The 22,536-nt window shown below is 39.3% G+C and overlaps 1 protein-coding gene and 1 long non-coding RNA gene across 10 annotated transcripts in view; one reads left to right on the plus strand and one right to left on the minus strand.

Annotated features, from left to right (window-relative positions):
- Positions 1 to 22,536, plus strand: part of LOC110255476 (uncharacterized) — a 217,504-nt gene that overhangs the window by 88,750 nt on the left and 106,218 nt on the right. The window lies entirely within an intron of this gene.
- COL28A1 (collagen type XXVIII alpha 1 chain) overlaps positions 1 to 22,536 on the minus strand; it is a 171,089-nt gene that overhangs the window by 48,196 nt on the left and 100,357 nt on the right. For all 6 annotated transcript variants that reach the window (XM_021063396.2, XM_021063395.2, XM_084977086.1 and 3 more), the window contains 2 exons: positions 8,898 to 8,966; positions 6,611 to 6,679 (listed from right to left, as the gene is read on the minus strand). In XM_021063396.2, the coding sequence (XP_020919055.2) occupies positions 6,611 to 6,679; positions 8,898 to 8,966 (138 nt within the window). The remainder of the gene's footprint in view (positions 1 to 6,610; positions 6,680 to 8,897; positions 8,967 to 22,536) is intronic.

A 22,536-nucleotide genomic window follows, 5' to 3' on the forward strand; every position in this document is an offset into this window, starting at 1 on the left:
CCCATATGCCACAGGTATGGCCCTAAAAAGACAAAAAATAAATTAATTAATTAATTGAAATAAAAATGCTAGTCCACAAAATCAGGAATTCTAACAACTTAAAAAGAAATTTACATCTAAATACATCATAGTGAAACTATACAACACCAAATAAAAGGAGAAGGCCTTAAAAGTCACAGAGAAAAGGACAAATTACCACCAAAGGGATAGCCAGACCAACGGGTAACTTTTTAAGAGCAATAATGGAAGCCAAATGATGGGACTATCTCCTGGGCACTGAGAGGAAAAATACTGAGTGAAGTAAGTCAGAAAGAGAAAGACAAATACCATATGATATCACTTATATCTGGAACCTAACATAGGGCACAAATGAACCTTTCCACAGAAAAGAAAATCATGGACTTGGAGAATAGACTTGTGGTTGCCAAAGGGGCGGGGGAGGGAGTGGGGTGGTTGGGTGCTTGGGGTTAAGAGATGCAGACTATTGCCTTTGGACTGGATTAGCAATGGGATCCTGCTCTGTAGCACTGGGAACTATGTCTGGTCACTTATGACGGAGAGTGATAATGTGAGAAAAAAGAATGTATACATGTAGGTGTAACTGGGTCACCATGCTGTACAGTAGAAAGTTGACAGAACACTGTAAACCAGCTATAATGGAAAAAAAATCATTATGTAAAAAAAAAAAATGAGGAAGAGAGTTGCAAATATGTGGGTAAATCTAAATTAACAGTGATTGTATAAAAAATGTCCAGAGGGATTTAAAAATAATTAAAATATAAAACACAATATTAGGATATGTAAATGGAATAAAAATGTTCTAAGTTATTGTAGTAACAGGACAGTTGGTATAGGCATTTCATAAGACAGACGCAAATATTCTTAAGAGTAAGTATTGAAAAAAGAGGAAGAAAAATGCATAAATTCCTAACTAGTAAAGGGAAAAATGCAACAGTTAGAAATTAATAAATCTTTAAAAAGGAAAGAAAAGATTAAAAATATAGAGTAAGTGGGGCAAATCATTTGAAATTAGATGGTAGAAAAAATTTTTAAAAGTTCACTGATTATATTAAATGTAAATGAATTAATGCTCCTGGCAAAAGACAAACATTGTCAGACTAGAGTTTTTTTGGGTTTTTTTGGCCATTTCTTGGGCCACTCCTGCGGCATGTGGAGGTTCCCAGGCTAGGGGTCCAATCGGAGCTGTAGCCACTGGCCTACGCCAGAGCCACAGCAACGCGGGATCCGAGCCACATCTGTGACCTACACCACAGCTCACGGCAACGCCGGATCCTCAACCCACTGAGCGAGGCCAGGGATCGAACCCGCAACCTCATGGTTCCTAGTCGGATTCGTCAACCACTGCTCCACGACAGGAACTCCCCAGACTAGAGTTTTAAAAATCCAGATACTTGTTGTCTAAAAGAAACATGTGAAGTAAAAAGGATACAAAAAGGCAGAATTAAAAGGATGAAGGTAGAATATCTGGAAAATTTAACCTAAAGACAGTAACTACATTAATTTCAGATCATAGAAACTTTAAGGTCAAAGGCATTACTAACTACAGCATACTAAAGAAATCTTCACCGATTTTCTATTCTTTTCATTTCCCTTTCACCTTTTCCTCCTAATTCCTTGTCTCAAAGGCAGATAATTTTTTTTGCCTCTGTTTCTCCATTGCAATACTCCTATTTGCAATTCTCATTGCAGAGAGTATTGGTTTGGCAAAAAGTGTTGGTTCCTAGGGCTGAGTGCACACCAATTGGACTCATGATCTCATGATTCCCAGCATGATAATATAAGAAGAGGTTCTGAAGAATTGTTTGAAAATTTTTTCATAGGATGAACGAGATTATTCTGGGGGGTTAGCTTTATCGCCTGCCATTTTGAGCCACCAAAACCCAAAAAGCTGCACAGTCTTTGTTTTGTTAGGGATTTTCTGAATGACCTTGAGCAGGTAATTTACCTCACTACATCTCACTTTTTATATTTAAAATGCAAATCAAATCTGCAATTAGATAACCAAAGATGCTGATAATAAAAAGTCAATAATTATAAAGTTATGAAGATATTTGCAAAAGCAATAAAAATAGTTTAGATTGCAGACCAGTTGGCTACTAACTGACTTGTCACAGAGGTTCACAGTACAAAAGAGTATGCCCTTCAACTACCCAAACCGGAAAAGACCTGATAAGCCCTTAAATGTGTGACAGAGTATAGTTGTTCTAACAGCCTCACCCCAAGGCAGCTATGCACACACACGAACGGAGGTCAGCCCAGATCCTGCTGTAATTCCTAGCCTTATGCCTGGCCATTGATTTCAAAAGGTCACTTAGCCCAACCCTGCAACTCCTGACTTCAGAGATAATTGTGCTCAGGGAAAAAAAAGTACATTTCAATGTGTCTTTCTTTTAAAAAATTTAGGTTATCAAGGAAAAAATATCTCACATCTCAAAGGGCCAACTTTACATTGCAAGGTGCAAATAAAAATTTGGAGTGGCATTTAATTTGAAAGTGATCTTTTTCCTCTCAATGACATCTACCCTGACTTGATTACTACCCAACACAGAATGACTTCAGGGAAGCCACATGAAGGAGTATCTACGAGGCATCACTACTAGTATTAAGTACTGCTACTTAATATCTCCATGCCCTAGTTTCCTAGAGCCTAACTGATAGGCTGTGAGGCTTGAACAAGATAACACATGAGATTTAGAGAATATAATATGGCCCTAGGTCTCTCCCTAAGCTCAAAGCTCTGAGGAGTAAAGGTACCTCTTACCTTGCTGAATGGCGAAGGAGAAAAATGCATATACTAGCAACTTACTTCTAACCAAGCATTGAGAGGCGGGGAAAAGATAAGACACACTGTATAAATTTTCAGTGAAATTCATGGGCTACAGTGAAGATAGCAGCAGCTAAGAGTAATTTATCCATGTCCTTTACTCACCTTGGTTTTATGTGGACAACATCTGTTACTAGAATGAAAAGGACTAAATATATAGTATTTACATCTCTGTACTTTAGATGTGAACGGGAGGGCAGGAGTCAGAAAGGGAGGAAAATGTGAAGGGAGGCAGGGAAAAGAAAACATCACAACAATTTAAAATGGCAGAGTGCTTACATATAGGTTTATAACTTTTGACGATAATTTAAATCTTTTTTCTTTTTAATATTCAGAATCAGCACAGGGTGTTGGATACTATAATATCATTATTCCCAAGTCTTCAGTCCTTTTGACTGTCCTCTTTGAATTGGGGAAACCGTGGTAAATATTGGGGAAGGATTCAATACACATTTTGGAAAAAAAAGGATTTAGAAATTAGGTTTTTCTTTAGGGTCATAACAGGGAAAGGAGTCTGGTTGAGATCAAACAGACTTCTGTGATGGTCACTAGCCACTGCACAGGCCCTTGCTCATTGTAAATAGACAATAAATATAAGCTGGTAATGATGATTCAAGCCCCACTCTTTTGAGAGCCTAACATTTCCATTCCAATTCTGACTTGTGAAATAGACTATTAAAAGAGGAAATTTTAATAATGAGATTAACAGAGGAAAATACCCTGTTTCAGATTCAGATTCCGGAATTATTTTTAAAAAGATTCCATCCTTTTTCCTAATTGGCATGAAGGAATGGATTTCCCAGGAGGGAAATGAAAGTGTGAACCAATATTGGGCTCAGACCCAAGCCCCAGTTAATAAATGTAAACTTTCCTTGATCTATTTAACTTAGAGCATAGAGAATATTATGAACTTGGTGCTTTTGGCTTTGGTTTGTAACACATGTAATGTTTTTAATTTAGTTTAAAAAATAGTAAAAGGGATAAAGGCATGAGGATGCCTTCAACGTCTGAAAATAGATTTGTGGACTTTGATGACCAGGATCAATTTTCCACCACAGCCCTGCCTAGTTACAGGCATTTTGGCAGGTACAATCCCAAAACCACAAACTATTTTAAGGTTTAAACTCTCAGGTAGTTCCAAAGACTTTTTTTTTTAGGGCCGCACCCCTGGCACATGGAGATTCCCAGGCTAGGGGTCAAGTCAGAGCTGTAGCCACTAGCCTACGCCACAGCCACAGCAACACCAGATCCAAGCCACGTCTGCGACCTACACCATAGTTCATGGCAACACTAGATCTTTAACCCACTGAGCGAGGCCAGGGACTGAACCCAAGTCCTCATGGATACCAGTCAGATTTGTTTCCTCTGAGCCAGGGTGGGAACTCTGTTATGACTGCTTTCCATATAAAGGAATCATTATGGGAATTTGAAAATTACAATTCAGGAAAGATTATTTCAAAGACAGTTTCTATGTTGTCTGTCAACTGTATTCCTTATTGTTTCAGTTTAATTTCTAAGGTGTTCTGGGGTTGAATGCAGCAATCACACTACAACCTAGCTTGATTTTGTTTTCTATTTTTGATGCGGTTGTTATTTTGTGTTCAGGAGGAAGAAAAGAAGACTTTAAATTGAAACACCAGAAAGTCATCATATTAAAGCATGTGTGAAAGTGTGTGTGTGTGTTGCTCCCTTAGTAATATTAACTCCATCATCGCACGGTTGTGAATCGAGAAACCTAGAAAATCTTCCCTGGGTCAATACCTCTTAGCCTTTCTGCAGTAAAAAGATATCAAGGCTCTAAAATTGTTTTGAAGATAGGGTAAAAGAGTAATAAAACTGAACCCAGTCCTTGTAACTCAGGTGACTATGATGGTAAATTACCCACCACAGTTTTACTCAGGAAAGACTATGAACATGGCATGACCTGGAGAGCGTAAGTGGCACAGTAGGTTAAGGACCTGGTGTTGTCACTGCAGCGGCTGGGGTCGCTGTTTCCATCTCTGGCCCAGGAACTTCCACATGCGTGGGAGTGGCAAAAAAAAAAAAAAAAAAAAAGAAAGAAAGAAAAAGAAAGGGCAGGACACCAGGTGAGTCAGAGTTAGTGAGGATTAAGTAAGTGCCATCCAGGAGGCTCCAATATTAATAAGGAAATAGTTTCCCAAGAACAAAAGGAAATAGCTGGCACCAGATTTAATGAGGTAGTGATATGGAGCCTGGTGATAGGACCAGTGGTCTAACATGGGTTCATTGCTTAAGCAAACTCATAAAAACAAAACCATCTGTAGAGTGTTACCATCTTTTAACTGCGGAATTGAAAGATTAAATATGAGATGCTTTTTACAAGGAAGCAGGTTTTTTGCTGTGTTGTCTAGGGATTGTACACTATGAGCGACAGGTTAACTGGCCTTTGCTTGGACCTTCGGCCAGATGAACAACTGTTATTTAAAAGACCTGCAGTGGAAGCCCTAGACACTGCATGATAGATTGGAAGATTTCACACAGATTCAATGAGTTTTGCTCTTTTTTTTTTTTTTTTTTTTTTTTTTTTGCTATTTCTTGGGCCGCTCCCGCGGCATATGGAGGTTCCCAGGCTAGGGGTCCAATCGGAGCTGGAGCCACGGGCCTAGGTCAGAGCCACAGCAACGCTGGATCCGAGCCTTGTCTGCAACCTACACCACAGCCCATGGCAACGCCGGATCGTTAACCCACTGAGCAAGGGCAGGGACCGAACCCACAACCTCATGGTTCCTAGTCGGATTCGTTAACCACTGCACCATGACGGGAACTCCTTTTTTTTTTTTTTTTGAGTTTTGCTCTTGATTAAGCTCACTTTTCACATAGGAGTAGGCAGATTAATAGTACCACAGGATTTTCACATTTATTATCTCAAGCTCCTGCTGCCTCCCACTTACTAAGAAATTCTGCTCTCTGAAAAAAAGTTTATTTTGTTATGTTTCCACTTTTTTTTTTAGAGCCAATACCAATTATCCATGAGGGATTACTCAGTTTTGCGGCTTAACCATAGAAGTTTGTTTAGGGGAAAACAAATAGAATGAGAGTGAGCCAGTAAAATTAAAAAACAAATCAACATATTAGAAGTGAAGAGGGAAATGTTTGAAATTACACAGCAACCTGGAGAGGCCAAATTTTGTCTGCTAGGTCAGGGGAAACCCTGGACATCCCACTCTGGCTAGATTGGCTTGCTGCAGCTGAGACAGAAATAAAGCAGAATGCAGGTGGCTGTGAACTCCCGTCACACAGAGTCGGGGCCTGGGGCAGAGGTGCTCATCTGGATGCTCAGGAAAATCACGTGAAGGGCTTCTAAACCCACAGCACTCAAGCTCTCCCCTGAAGCCCAACCTCCAGAGATTGAGATTTCCTTCTTCTGGGCTGGGGCATAGCATTATTCAAAAGCTCCTAGGATGATTGCACTGTGAACTAAGACTGGGGAGCCCTGGGCTAAGAACAATGGATACAGGTGAAGAAGGTAAGGGAGACAGGGCACAGCCACTCTGTTCAGCTCAGAAACCCACAGGAACAGCAAACAACCATAACCGTTCAATTTCTCTCCTAGCTTCTGATGTAATGCTTAGCATTTGTGAAACTAATGTACTTATATCACGTTCACACTTTTGAATGATGCCTCTAAACACTGGATGCAATTTTAACTACTAAGCTTACATAAGTCCATTTCATAATAGTCTTATTTTGTATCTTCCACAACCTCTTCTTCCCATTACCTCTAGCATAATCCCAGTCACTTACTTTGATTCCTTGTAATCCATAGCCAGGGGGGCCAGGAGGGCCAGGCAAGCCTTTCTGCCCAGTATCACCCTGTTACAAGACAGAAATCAGAGAGGAGTGTAAGGAGATTTAGAAAGAAACAACAGATTTGTGCTCTCAGCTTCATTCTCACTTAGGTCTGATTGAGACCTACATCCACACTGCCCTTATTTATACAAAGCAGTGTTTTTCCAAAATTTTGAAGTCACCAAATCCTTTACAAAACTTTTACATATAATCCAACTATAAAGAGATAAGGCAGAGCTTATGAAAGCAGAAGTATTGGCCCCAGAGCCTCCTGCAAGGGCTCCTCCAGTTGCCCTACCGCCAACCCCGAGAACACCACGGATTCAAAGACCACTCGCACACAATTCTATGCAGTTTTCAATATATTTCTCCATTTCAAGATAGAATATTAATTCAGGTGGGTTAGAGTTAAAGATTCAGCAGCTATTGATGTGGGTCAACACTGAATTTTTAAGAATATATGTAATTTTCAAGAATGTACGTAATAAATGTGTCTTTTCCCAGTATGTGTTCCTTACTATACAAACTGACCCCATGTTTCTTGAGGAAAGACTTGTGGTCAGATAAGATTGCAGAATGTTCTACACCACAGCGTGTGTCTTTCCGTGGAGATCCCTAGAGCACATCAATATATTCAAACCTCTAGGAAATCCTACAATAGATTAATTTAAATGTGTTTATCCCAGAAGTTCCCAAATTAACACTTGATGAAACAAGCTTTGAGAAACACTGAGTTTATGTGAGTTACTATATAAGTCCGTCTTTTTCTCTCCAGTATGGGAAAAAGCTTTATTTTTTCTGACTGTAAGAGGAACTCTTAAAAATAATAATAATAAAAATGACAATGAAGAGGAGTTCTCTTTTGGTGCAATGGGTTGAAGGTACAGAATTATTGCTCTGGCAGCCTGGGTTGCCATGGTGGCATGGGTTCCATCCCTCGCCCGGGAATTTCCGCATGTCACAGGCGCAGACCAAAAAAAAAAAAAATGACGTTGAAGAAAAAAATAGACCCATCATTCCATCACCCAGTGATAACAACTACTAACATCTTAGAGGGATCTTCATCCATATAAAGTGATCTGTAAGTTTAAGAAGCAGCCCACTGTCAAAGTGGAGTTGATGAACAAAAAAAAGGATGAGCTAAGAATCTGGTGATTTGGGGATCCTCGGGCAAACCAATGACTCATCAAGTCTTTTCCCTTTCCTCACTGGCAACAGGGTTCTAATTCACCTCTGCACATTTTGGATGTGAATGTACATATTAGAAATTTAAATTTGTGATGAGTAGCTCGTGAAACCTGTTTTTCCTATGAATCTTACTTTTGAACAAATCAAAGGAAGATTTGCTGAGCAAATGAATGAACAATTAAAACAGGGCTCTTCAACCTCAACATAACTGACAATTTGAGCTGCATCATTCTTCATCGTTGGGGCTGACCTGTGCACTGCAGGATGTTTATCAACATCCTTGGCCTCTACCCACTAGATGCCAGTAGCACCCCTTCCCCAATGTGACATCACACCCCCCCAAATGATCCCAGACATTGCCAAATGTCCCCCTAGGGCAGAGAGGGAAGGGTAAAAAGCTCCCTCATTAAGAAACACTGATTAAAAGAATAAAAAGATGAATAATCACCAAGGTGGCGTTAACAAAAGGAAAAGAAATAGAAATGAGAACACAGCCAAAGGAGGTTCCTCTCACTTTTCTCGGGGCCCTAGCAGAGTGGACTAGGCTCACTGGACACAATAGATACATCAGCTGGCATCCTGTTCAAGAGCCACCTGAGGTCCCGCCCCTCTGGCCAAAGCATAGGGGAGCTTCTTAGTGACTGCACAGCCTCTGAGGAAGCTGGAAACATTGTAAGCCCTTTGCAGTCACTTTTTTTAAAGAGACACTGACTCTCCAATTTCTTCCAGGGAAAGTGAATGGCTTTATAAACTTAAATGTTCTGCTTTACTGAAAGTTCACATGATATGGAAAAGTAAGACTCTTCATCAGCAATCAAGAAAAAATAAGTCAACATCAGAATGACCACTTCCTATCCTGCGTTGCTGTGGCTGTGGCGTAGGCCGGTGGCTACAGCTCCAATTAGACCCCTAGCCTGGGAACCTCCATATGCTGCAGGAAGCGGCCCTAGAAAAGGCAAAAAAAAAAAGAATGACCACTTCCTATGCAGTCAGGGTTCCCTGGTTGTCACAGACAGTACCTGACCTTTAGCAGAGCACTGGCCTGAGAACTCACCTTTGGCCCTTGAATTCCTATACCCCGAGGCCCAGAAGGGCCTGGAAGGCCTCTGACACCAGGCTCTCCCTGAAAAGACACAATGAGTGACAGATTATTGGTTAGAAAAACTTTATGTTGTATAATATTGTATATAAAAATTCCATATTTCATACTAAAAATACTTCATATGAATTTTCATATTCAGAAACATATTTTAAAATTCCAAACATTTGAATTTAAAAAAATGTTTTTGGAGTACAGTTGACTTACAATGTTGTATTAGTTTCAGGTATACAGCATAGTGAATCAATTATACATTGATATATATCCATTCTTTTTTTCCTATATAGGCTATTACAGAACACTAGTAGAGTTCCCTATGCCATACAGTATGTCCTTGTTGCTTATCTGTTTGATATACAGTAGTGTGTATATCTCATTCCCTCCCTCCTAATTTATTCCTCCCCACCACGGTTTCCCCTATGATAACCATAAGTTTGTTTTTAAAATCTGGAGTTCCCATCATGGCTCAGTGGTTAACGAGTCTGACTAGGAACCATGAGGTTGCGGGTTCCATCCCTGTCCTCGCTCAGTGGGCTAAGGATCGGCATTGCCCTGAGCTGTGGTGTAGGTTGCAGACGCGGTTTGAATCCTGTGTTGCTGTGGCTCTGGCTTAGGCCGGCAACTGTAGCTCTGATTAGCCCTGGCCTGGGAACCTCCACGTGCCACGAGTGCAGCTCTAGAAAAGACAAAAAATTAAAATTAAAATCTGTGGGTTTTTGTTTTATAAATATGTTCTTTTGTATCATTTTTTTAGTAGATTCCACACAGAAATGTTATCATATCCAAACACTTGATTTGAGTAAGGTAATAAATGAGGCCTTTTCTTCCAGATTACTTTCCTATGCTTTTTAAAGCCACACCCTCAGCATATGGAGGTTCCCAGGCTAGGGGTTGAATCAGAGCTGCAGCTGCCAGTTTACACCACAGCCACAGCAACGCCAGATCCAAGCTGCATCTGCAACCCACACCACAGCTCACAGCAACACAGGATCCTTAACCCAGTGAGCAAGGCCAGGGATCAAACCCACATCCTCATGGATCCTAGTCGTGTTCATTAACCCCTGAGCCAAGAAGGGAACTCCTCTCACTCTTTTCATTTCTTAATGCCACTTATCAAGCCAACTGATTCATATTCACAGGAATCAAGTCAATTAACTTCTTGGCAGTAGCACCCCTTCCCCAATGTGACATCACACCCCCCAAAATGATCCCAGACATTGCCAAATGTCCCCCTAGGGCAGAGAGGGAAGGGTAAAAAGCTCCCTTTAAACTTTATGTTTAAAGCCTTTAAACTTCAAAAATACTTTTTTTGGGACTCTCTTTTGGGGATTTAGAAAAGTAATTACTGTCATTGAGAAGAGGGGGAGAAAGAAGAAATGAGAATAAAAAACAGCCATTAAAATATAACCCTATCCTGAAATAGATGCTCTTATTTTTTATGTGACAAAGATATTACTATTTGGGTTAGGGATTGGCTCTAGGATAGTCCTAACCCTGGAGTAATTGTGACTGCAGGGTAGGTTCTCTAAAGGCTTTCAGATTCTCCAAAGCCATGACAGTTTCATAGCAGGTAACCATCACCAGAAAGGCAGTGGGACTTGATTGTTAGGTCAGGCTCTGTGGTTAGACCTTTTTGAATGACAGATAGAAGCCGAGAAATAAAAAAATCTCTTTATTAACCACATTCTGTGTCCCCAACACTAAGATGTGAATGTTCATCTATGATACTTGATATAATTTAGTATTCGTGAGAATGCCATATGACAATGATGACCAACTTACCTGACTTCTCTGGAATTCCGTAAATTCATTGGATACATAGAAAATCAATCTCCCTTTCATGGGGATGACACTGAGGGCAAACAAAGAATGTAGTGCTTCTATCACCGTGTCTAGTCTAGAGCAGGCACTTGGTAAATGTTAACTCCCTGGCCCACCTGTTTTTTTAAAGAACTAAAGTTTGCCTAAAGCTGTATAGCTAGTAAGAGGCAGGGCTAGGAGGATGTGGAAAAATAGGAACACTTATATGTGGCTGGTGTGGCCATTATGGAAAACACTTTGGAAATTTCTTAAAAGGTTCAGCATAATTTTACCATTTGATCTAGTAATCCCACTCCTAGGTATACAGCCAAAGGAAATGAAAACATATGTCCACACAAAGACTTATGCACAAATCCTCTTAGCTGAATTATTCATAATAGCCAAGAATTGGGAATCATCTAAATGTCCAGCAACTGGTAAATGGATATACAAAAATGTAACATATTCATCGATAAAAGAGAATGAACTGCAGCTATATGCTACAACATGGATGACCTCTAAAATATCATTCTTGGAGTTCCCACCGTGGCGCAGTGGTTGACAAATCCGACTAAGAACCATGAGGTTGCAGGTTCAATCCCTGGCCTTGCTCAGTGGGTTAAGGATCCGGCATTGCCGTGAGCTGTGGTGTAGGCTGCAGAAGCAGCTCGGATCCCGCGTTGCTGTGGCTCTGGCTTAGGCCTGCAGCTGTAGCTCCGATTAGCCCTAGCCTGGGAAGCTCCATATGTCGTGGAAGCGGCCCAAGAATGGCAAAAAGACCAAAAAAAATCATTCTTAGAGAAAGAAGCTAGATATATGAGGCTACATTTTTTTTATTTGATTTATGTGAAATGTCCAGAAAAGGCAAATCTATAGAGACAGAGAGTAATTCAGTGGTTGCCTGGGGCCAGCAATAGGAACCGGGAAGGGGGGTTAACTGTAAATGGGCAGGGGGGGTCTTCTTTGTGGGGATAAAACGTCCTGAAACTGATTTGTGATAATGGCTGTACAACTTGGTAAATGTAATAAAAAAAAATTGAATTATACACTTGACCTAGTTGAATTCTATGATATATAAAATGTCTCAATAAAGTTATAAAGAAAGACAAAAAAGCCAGAACTAAACTTTGAATTCAGATCTTCCAAGCTTTTGCTAAAGGTCCTATTTTGTCCATGTCCTATTAGGAGCTCAATAGCTTACAGCTTTCAATGGTACAAAAATCACGGATTAAAAGAAACAATTAAAGTGTTGATCTAGAAAAACAGTCCATCTTTTATTTAGCTTTGCTTTCTACTTCTCAACCCTAAAATATTTATAGAGAAAACAAGGCCTTAAAAAATGGGGAAAGCCTTTAAACTTTATGTTATTACAGAGTAAATTCTTTTGATCTCTACTTCATAATTACATATTTCCCTTTTGCTTGCAGGCCACATGTACGATTCTAGTCCTCTGTCTCCGTCTCTTCTGCTTAGTACTTAGCTGATTTTGAGACCACAGGTACTAATGATTTCTTTAAATACCACTCTCCTTCTGACACCCAACTTTGAGGGACACTGAGTTTCTTCCAGATTAAATGATCACTCCTATCAGCAAGAGCTCCAAGTATAGAACGTGAACTTGTCCTGTATTACATACATTTCTATTACCTCTTCTTTCTTGAGTACCTCTAAGTACCTTTAGAAGGAGTATCTATAAATTCACCAAGCAAGGGTCTCCAATTATACCCGACTGACTGACATACTTGCTCCATTATTTCTCTCTTATTCAGCCCCCCAAACCCCACCATTTAGGAGTGTCTAGAGGTTGAATGTAATAGAATAGTTGCCCCTGTGGATAGCTTATTGCCCTCTGCACACCTGAATCTTGGTGTGATCCTATGTCATCTGTGGTACTGCCATATTTACTTCTCACAAGTTACCCATTCTTTTCTATATAATTGTTGACATATAGCCATGTTTTATCTATCAAAACAGTCTTTTGTACTCTCTCGCTCTATGTAAATATAAACCAATACATGCTTTTATGAATCTGATAGACTCTAAATCAAATCTTAACACATTTTGCAGCTGTTAGTGTTGGCCAGTGACACAATGTAGGGTGGTGCCTTGGTGTTTATGTACCATAGTTTCAACAGATGAGCCCTTAATGAGCTGAGCACATCCACAGAGATCTTATCTCTCTACTGCAGTGGGGTCTTGAAACATCTCATGTCTTTTCTTCCACAGACCATGTGTCCATGCTAGGCCACACCACCAGGTGAATGAGCACAAGAGACTGTGGTCATTTTACCCCTTTATCCTGCCAGTTTTGCCACAGTGCAATACCAGTGGTACCTAAGAGATGCATGTACCATGATATGTTCACATATGCAGTTTTATTGTCAGGGAGCATGATATTCACAAATAAGAATTACTACAGGCATAGCTGGACTTAGCTTCCCACACAGCATCTGAGGTTATTGGAGCCTGCAGAGGGAGCCCTTGCATTGGGAGATAATGAACAGACGTGAAAGCAAATTCTGGAGTTGCCATTTATAACTATATCCATCATTTTCCTAAGCCCACAGCCTAAGTCTTACTCTTACCCTCCCATCTCCACTTCCTCAAAAAAAGAATATTTATATTGCCTACAGCTTCCTGTTGGCCCACAAAATGGGGTTCTAGATGGGGGACACTCCTTTCGTTTTCACAGACAATGGCCAAGTTTAGGATTACTGCAGTACTTGTATATATGAACTTAGCAAAATGATTCAGTTAAGGTTTTATCTAGACCATAACCTTGCAGAGTGGTTAATTTTAACTGCTTTAAAATCAGACGTAATCTTACGATGATCCTGGTAATCATTCATTGAACCTTTTACTTTTTATGAGACTGAAACTTTTGCTTTTCAAAAGAAAGAAAAAAAGAAAAAGAAAGCAAAAGGACTTTCACATGCATTCATTTTTCTCTTTGGCAAATCTTCACTTTGGTTAATATTAAAAACAATTATCCATAATAAAATAAATAATCATTACAATTTATTGTTTATCCTGGATCAAGTACTTTTTAATTCATTATCTTATAAGATCTTATTAACATCAACTTACTACATTTTACAGATAAAGAAATTGAGGCTAGAGAGGATAGATGATTTGCCAAAAACCATACAACCAAAAGCAGTTCAAACCCAGGTCTGATTCCAGAGTCCATCTCCCCTCTTGGGGTAGGCTGGGGCTAGATGCGAGATGCTAACTTCTCCACAGATTTGTTTCCAGCTGCCATTTAATGCAAGACCATGGCTATGTGGCTGGGAGGGTCCTTTTCCAACTCACTGAGTCAATCACACTCTCAAAGAAAAGAAAGAAAACATCCTGATTCTAAGATTCCCAAGAGACCCACACAAAGTACACAACTACCCAGCTGTCTAAGGCTTCCCTTTTCCTTTAATCTCCACTGCTATTCCTCAGTCTTGTGGTTTTCCCCAGTGTTTTAATTGGTCTCATTCCAAATCCCCTACCTACACAAATTCTGAACCTCTCTTTTTATCTATATTGTCATATACTTCATTTGGCAGAGTAATACATACAATCACTAATAATAATAACAACAATACTCTAGTGTGTTAGAATTCATAAAAATGTTTCATAGATATTATTCCATTCATTTCTCAGAATAACCCTGTGACGTAGGCTTATCATCCCAAGTCACAGATGAAGAGGCTGAGTCTGAGGGAAATTAAATGACTTGCTGAGGTCACAGAGCTACTAAGTGAAAGAGGTTTCCAGTGGATCAGTGAGAAGGAAAAAGTCTGTTATATCTTCTATGTTTTATAAGATTTAAATACAGTAATACAGTCTTGGAGAAGATCGGACTCTTAGAGGCAAAACAGACCATTAGACAATCTCCCCCTACATACATTAGTAAAGCTTTAATCACCATCTCTCCCTTATTTTGTGTCAGTTGTGACTCTGTCCCTCTTTAAGAGGGCTGTGGAAGCAGAGTGCAGTTGTTCTAAAAGTGATTTTGTGCTTTTCTCCTTTGGGGACAATAAAAAGCAAATTGAACTCACTGTGAAAAGATTGAGCCTCTGAAGGATTTTCCAAGGAATGTTACTCATAAGAGTCTACTATGACGTATCCAAGGAATGACTGAGTTTTAAAATGAGAGAAGTCAAAGTAATGTTTAGCAGCTGCTTAGTATTTCTTTCTTTCTGAATTACATAAAATTAAGATATAACTCAGGCTCCAACTACCACAAACACAATCACCAGTCTGGGATGAATCATGTAACAAGCATATGTAACACTTTGGTGACTCCTGAACACCTTGCTTGTGGTTGCTTGGATGTCAAGGAAACATTAGGGGTCTTCTTCTAAGCTTATGGATAGACAGTCCAGATATTGGTAGTGTGCATCGATTATTAACTGGCCATTGTCATACCACTCAATCACTTCTCACAGACCCCCTTTAATGTGAAAAGGGATACAGTAACAATTAGCAGGGGATGAGGAATCAAGAAGGTGCTAGAAGAAAAGGCTCAGGTCGCAATAATATTTCCTTTAAATTTCAAAATACTTAAAAGAATTTCAATTCTTCAAATCAGCTTCTCTCCCAGAACTTTAATATTCATCCCAAAGCAACAGTATCTTTAAGTCCATGATAACTTAAAAACTTGCTTTAGGATTTGTGGGGATTTGTTGATCGTTTCTTCCTTTTCTCAAAATCAGCTCATCAACGAGGAGCACATGATTCTCTGGTGCCAAGAATCTCACTGGAGAAGGAGCATCTTTCTAATTTAGCTGAGGTAGAAACCTTGAAAATAGAACTGTTGACAGTGCCCTTAATGACAGGGAGAGGAGAAGGCTCTCTGGTACTGATAGTCAATATAATTTTCCACCAGGGGAAAGTTCATCCAGTCTGCATGATTAAAAATAAAAATGTGTTGCTGGTGATGTGGGTGTTGAATGTTAAGAGGATTTAGTGTGTGTCTTTAGGGCTGAAGGAAAGGTATGTATGCACTCCTGGGGAGAGAAATGCAGAGCTAGGAAAACAACAAGGAGACATGAAAGCAATGTTAAAAATTATAAATTATGCTAAATTACAGACTAGATAATAGCTCTGATTTAAGAGATCATGCCTTGAACTGAATTGGGGAGTAACCTTGAAAAGTCAGCTAGTCAAGTAACCTTTTCTGGCATCTAAATGTCAGATTGCCTGGTATTGAAATTTGATATGGCTCTGGCTTTAATTAGGCCTGTTTTCCAGCTGATTGTCCTGCCTGTAGCAATTTTGCAATCATATTACAAAAGGTGAGTATCTTCAGCTCCAATTTGGAATCACAGACCCTTAACTCCACTCTCATTAAGTCTGTATCCTAGGCTAGCTCTCCTTGTCAAACTGTTCAAAATGGAACTCCTTGTCCAGTCCATGTCTGCCCACGGAATCCACAAATTCCTAATACATCTCTGTGTGAATCGCTCCTCTGTTCCACCACTGCCTGTTGGTGGTGTGCACATATGTGAACCATTGCAGAGAACAGAGGGGTGATTCAGATGCTGGGAACATTTTTAGAATAATGATACTCGGTGGAATTTCGCACAGACTTACATTTTAATTTTTAAGGATGGGTCACTTTTGTCAAATAAAGCATGTATTTATAATACTCAAACATTTAAAGATTTGTAAAAATGTTTAACTCTTTTGGGTTTGGGTTTACTCTTCTGCTTAATGTTTATCTAAGTTAAGTTTTAACAATGGAAAAGCTAGAATGGAAAGAGAAATGATCTAGCTGTATACCAAACGGTGTCAAGGTAGTTGGAAAAGAGATGGTATTAAAAATTGAGTGTCTGCAGATCAGGGCAAGTCATTCTTTCTTCTCTGATTTATCCATCCACTTAGTGTTTCATTCATCCAAATTCAGAGTCTCCCTCTCACATACAACACAATATAGTATCAAATATTGTTTATCTTGCGAAGGAGCAAGTTGTTCACACTCTCTGGCTCTTGATTTCCTTATCTATGAAATAAGAGAGTTGTTAAAAATGCCATAGTATCCTGGAAATATTTAGGTAACATGTACAATTTAAATAATAGACAATTATGATAACAACAACAAAACAACAAGTCTTTTCTGCCTAGACTTTATTCCAACCACTTGATGGTTAAAAGGTCCCTTGAGGGCCCCCCAAAGGCCAGGTTAAAATTCCTCTTTGCAAGAAAGGGTCTAGGCTTTGGGGAAGATCATGGCCTTCTCATGATGACCTAGCACACAGATCAGTACTCCAAGAGCTGAGAGAGGTGCCTAGCAGGATGCACCTGCCTTTCTGAGGCTCAGGAGAGCTGCTCCTTGGTGTCCTCTGCTAGGAGATCAATATCAAACTCTCACCCTCAGACATGTCAGTCAGCCCTGGGGTGATTCTCCAGGCTGTGGGAGTGAAAATGCAGAAGCAAAGAATTATCTGGGTTTCTCAATAGGAGATGATAAACCTAAACTTGGTGCATAAAATAATTGTCTCCAAATCACTAAGGGTCTTTCTAGTCTCTAAGGGTCGAGTAAAGAAATGGAGGCAGTGTTAGTTGGGACATTTGAGCCTTCCCTCCCCATCAATGAGCAGAGAGTTTGGGTCCAGGGATCAGGGCATAGGATGACTGCTTCCCACTTAACAAAAAGCCAAATTATCAGTTCCTCTTTCTGGTGGGTTTTGAAAGTGGATTTTAAAATTATATCTACTGTCTCCTTGGAAATTGTAGTAGTTACAAGAATTTGAGAACTCTCTCAGAAGCCCTTGTCAAAATTTATATTACATTCAAGGTAAGTGCATTGGGAAGTACTATAACCACTGATGTCATATGGAGTTCTTCCACTTGGAAAAAAGCCATGGAGCACCACAAGGGTGCAAGATGTCAGGGGGTGCTTTTTATATATTTTGAAACATAGAAGCTTTGATTCTAATCGATGTCATATGCTAAACACATGTGACCCTAACTAAATATCGCCAACCCCACCATAAATTAATTGTCAATCTTAATGGTTTCCTCATTTCAAAACACATTTGTTTTATAAGTTAATGCCCTAAGGCCAATATTTTAAGGTGACAACACAGAGCTTAAATGAAAAACATATCTGATAATGTATGTCTATACGACTACACACACATGCACGTGCATGCACACAAGCACAAACATTTCCACATACTTTCAGTTTCTCTGCCATTTTAAGACAAAATGTCAGGAGAGGAACTCTGCACACATTTGAGTTCTTTGCTTTTGCTACGATGGGCAACCGTGGTATTTTGAGAGACTCACCTCTACTTTACCAAACCAAAAGGACAAAGTTCAGGGGAATTGGACTTTTCCAAATTATTTCCCTTCCTTTACTAGCTTCTGTTGGACTGTGTGTGTCCCCAAAACTTTTCTTCATGAAAAAAGAAAAAGGCCACATAGAGAGTTTCTAGTCCTCTATAAAAGAAGAGAGGTAATTTTGAAAGTTATTAAAAACTGCTGCTTGCTTTTAGAATTTTCTTTATTTTCAAATTTATGGTCCAAGTTCTTTGATTCTAAAACTAGCCATATTCCCAACATCTCCTTCCAGGGCTAGAGATGGCCAGGATAATGCACTTTCCCAGCACCCACATGGAAGGGTGACAGAGAGAAGGAAAAGGGAGCTGTGAAGGAGGCAGGTGGCAGAGGCAGGTCCTAGCTAATGTTCCCTTCTGCCCCCAGCAGAAGAGAGCTGGAGACTGCTTCTACTCAGCCTCCTGTGAGTTAACAGAGATAATATGAGTTTCATTCAAAATACGTCTTCTGGCAACATGCTGACTGTTAAGAAAATCAGCAGGTTAAAGTTTTTCAAAGAACACCCTTTTTTTTTTCCCCTTAAAATGTGAATGAAAAAATATATATATATATACAAGAGGATTTTAGAGGGAAAAGTTAAACAAAATCATTGAGCAAATGTTTTAGTCTGCCTGTTAAATAATCTGACAAAGTGGAACATCCACAAGAATCAATATTTTAAATGCTCACTATCTGTGCCTAAGTGTGTGTCTTTATTATTACTGCTCAGTGTAAAGCAGTTACAGGATAGTATAGTTAAATGTAATACAATGTATACATATATAACATTTATAATTACTTTTAGAAATGTAAATGGTTACATGTGTTACTGGAATACAAATATATTTTAGTATATTTAGCACATTTTATTTTATGCACGGCTTACTTTAAATAGTAATAAGCTTCTAGTTCCTTAACTAAAGGAACATTTAGTATAAAAACAAGTTTTTACCAACTTGTCAGTCAGCAGAAAATAATGAGGTTTACTTATTGAAATGTCTCTCTTTTTAAATTTGATTTTCCTTTTCTTTTTCTATTTATTTTATCTTATTTTATATTTATCTATTTCTATTTTTCTATTTATATATTTTATTTTTCTCTATTTTAAAATTTTAAATTTTCTCTATTTTTAAATTTTAACACTTTGACAGATACTTTACCTTAAAGATGAATAATACTCCCGAAGTTCCCATCATAGTAAAGCAGAAACAAATCCCGCTAGTATCCATGAGGGTGTGGGTTTGATCTCTGGCCTTGCTCAGTGGGTCGGGGATCCAGTGATGCTGTGAGCTATGGTGTAGATCACAAATGTGGCTCAGATCCCACATTGCTATGGCTGTGGTGTAGGCTGGCGGCTGTAGCTCTGATTCGACGCCTAGCCTGGAAACTTCCATACGCCACATGTGTGGCCCTAAAAAGCAATAAAAATAAAAATGAAAATAAAAAAATAAAAAAGAATACTTCAGTACCCAAATTCAAATGAAGATCAGATTTATTCCTGAACCTGACAGGCGGAACATTGAGGAAAGCACTTTGAGTGTCTTTCCTCTGCACAGTCTACTCAGCACTTTGACACATTTTCCCAACTTTCCTTATGACTCTAATGGTTAGAAATGAGCAGAAATCGAGATCTCCTTAAGAAATGAGTTTAGGGCCATGGACCTCCAGTCTCTCATTCTACCTGGCAGAGGCCAAAACAGCACTAGCCCCATTGTACGTTGTCTTGACATTGAATATTTACAACCTGCTACTCTAAAAACCTGGAAGCATTTGAAAAAATGAGTAGGTGTATTTCTAAGGAAAACTTCTCTCTGTAAGGTAATATTGATCATTCATTCATTTTCCATTCATTTAACATGTTATAGATTTCCCGCTGGGTGGCAAACTTAGTTCTGGTGCCAAGAATTTAGCAAGATAAAGAGCCTGCCTGCAGGAAAATTCATATGCTCGTAAAATATACAGCTCTGTAGGTGAGCAAGATGCTTTTAGAAAGTGATGTGCCCATTTTTCCATTGATTGATTGGCTTTTTTGCTGTTGAGTTGTATAAGTTGTTTATATATTCTAGAGATTAAGCCCTTGTCGGTTGCATCATTTGAAACTATTTTCTCCCATTCTAAAAGTTGTCTTTTTGTTTTCTTTTGGGTTTCCTTTGCTGTGCAAAAGCTTTTCAGTTTGATTAGGTCCCATGGGTTTATTTTTGCTCTAATTTCTATTGCTTTGGGAGACTGACCTGAGAAAATATTCATGATGTTGATGTCAGAGAGTGTTTTGCCTATGTTTTCTTCTAGGAGTTTGATAGTGTCCTGTCGTATATTTAAGTCTTTCAGCCATTTTGAGTTTATGTTAGTGCATGGTGTGAGGGTGTGTTCTAGTTTCATTGCTTTGCATGCAGCTGTCCAGGTTTCCCAGCAATGCTTGCTGAATAGACTTTCTTTTTCCCATTTTATGTTCTTGCCTCCCTTGTCAAAGATTAGTTGACCATAGGTGTCAGGGTTTATTTCCAGGTTCTATATTCTGTTCCACTGGTCTGTCTGTCTGTTTTGATACCAGTACCACACTGTTTTGATGACTGTGGCTTTGTAGTATTTCTTGAAGTCTGGGAGAGTTATGCCTCCTGCTTGGTTTTTGTTTCTCAGGATGGCTTTGGCAATTCTGGGTCTTTTGTTGTTCCATATAAATGTTTGGATTGTTTGTTCTAGTTCTGTGAAAAATGTCATGAGTAATTTGATAGGTATTGCATTGAATCTGTAGATTGCTTTGGGTAGTATGGCCATTTTTACAATATTGATTTTCCCAATCCAGGAACATGGAATATCTTTCCATTTCTTTACATCTTCTTTGATTTCTTTGATTAAAGTTTTATAGTTCTCGGCATATAGGTCCTTTACCTCCTTGGTCAGGTGTATTCCGAGGTATTTGATTTTGTGAGGTGCAATTTTAAAAGGTATCGTATTTTTGTATTCCTTTTCTAATATTTCATTGCTGGTATACAGAAATGCAACTGACTTCTGAATGTTAATCTTATATCCTGCTACTTTGCTGAATTTATTAATCAGTTCAAGTAGTTTTCTCTAAAGAAGATATACAGATGGCCAGCAAACACATGAAAAAATGCTCAACATCACTGATTATAAGAGAAATGCAAATCAAAACTACCATGAGATACCACCTCACACCAGTCAGAATGGCCATCATTAATAAATCCACAAATAACAAGTGCTGGAGGGGCTGTGGAGAAAAGGGAACCCTCCTGCACTGCTGGTGGGAATGTAAACTGGTACAGCCACTATGGAGAACAGTTTGGAGATACCTTAGAAATCTATACATAGAACTTCCATATGACCCCGCAATCCCACTCTTGGGCACATATCTGGACTAAACTCAACTTAAAAGAGACACATGCACCCGCATGTTCATTGCAGCACTATTCACAATAGCCAGGACATGGAAACAACCCAAATGTCCATCAACAGATGATTGGATTCGGAAGAGGTGGTATATATACACAATGGAATACTACTCAGCCATAAAAAAGAATGACATAATACCATTTGCAGCAACATGGATGGAACTAGAGAATCTCATACTGAGTGAAATGAGCCAGAAAGACAAAGACAAATACCATATGATACCACTTATAACTAGAATCTAATATCCAGCACAAATGAACATCTCCTCAGAAAAGAAAATCATAGACTTGGAGAAAAGACTTGTGGCTGCCTGATGGGAGGGGGAGAGAGTAGGAGGGATTGGGAGCTTGGGCTTATCAGACACAATTTAGAATAGATTTACAAGGAGATCCTGCTGAATAGCATTGAGAACTTTGTCTAGATACTCGTGTTGCAACAGAACAAAGGGTGGGGAAAAAATGTAATTGTAATGTATACATGTAAGGATAACTTGATCCCCTTGCTGTACAGTGGGAAAAGAAAAAAAAAAAAAGAAAGTGATGTGTGCTAGGGAGGAAATACACAGAGGGGTTGTGGGGGGGCAGGGATGGGATCATGATGGGGGAGGGAGAGAGAGGGTTGAGAGGAATGCCTTTTGTAAGGTGATCAGTGAGGCGAGATTCTAGTGAAAGTCTTAAGAATGAGCCATCCTGACAAAGCCAAAGCCTGGAAGCAGGAATGAGCTGAAAGAGGGCAGGCCATTGTGGCTGGAGGTGGGCAGCATGGGAGAAAGTGGCTCTGCGGTCAGGTTGTGAAGGACCTCAAAACCCTAGGAAAGTGGTTGGGCTTCTTCTCCATAGAAAGTGAAACCATCAGAGAGTTTTTGAGAGGAAAAGGATGTGATCTGATGTATTGTTTTAAAAGACCAACCTGCCTGCTAGGTAAAAAAGGGCAGAGGGAAAACCAGTGAAGAGGTGGTTTTAATAGCTTGGGTAGTAAACAAAGGTGGTCTCTCTGGTGGAAGCTGAAGGAGAAAAGCAGCCAGAGACAAGGTGGAACTGATAGGATTTACCAAAGGACTATGAAGGGA

The sequence above is a fragment of the Sus scrofa genome, chromosome 9, assembly GCF_054392235.1.
Source record: "Sus scrofa isolate SSC_HxYL_T2T_F1_AM1 chromosome 9, Sscrofa_HxYL_maternal_Yorkshire_Landrace_v2.0, whole genome shotgun sequence".
Taxonomy (NCBI): domain Eukaryota; kingdom Metazoa; phylum Chordata; class Mammalia; order Artiodactyla; family Suidae; genus Sus; species Sus scrofa.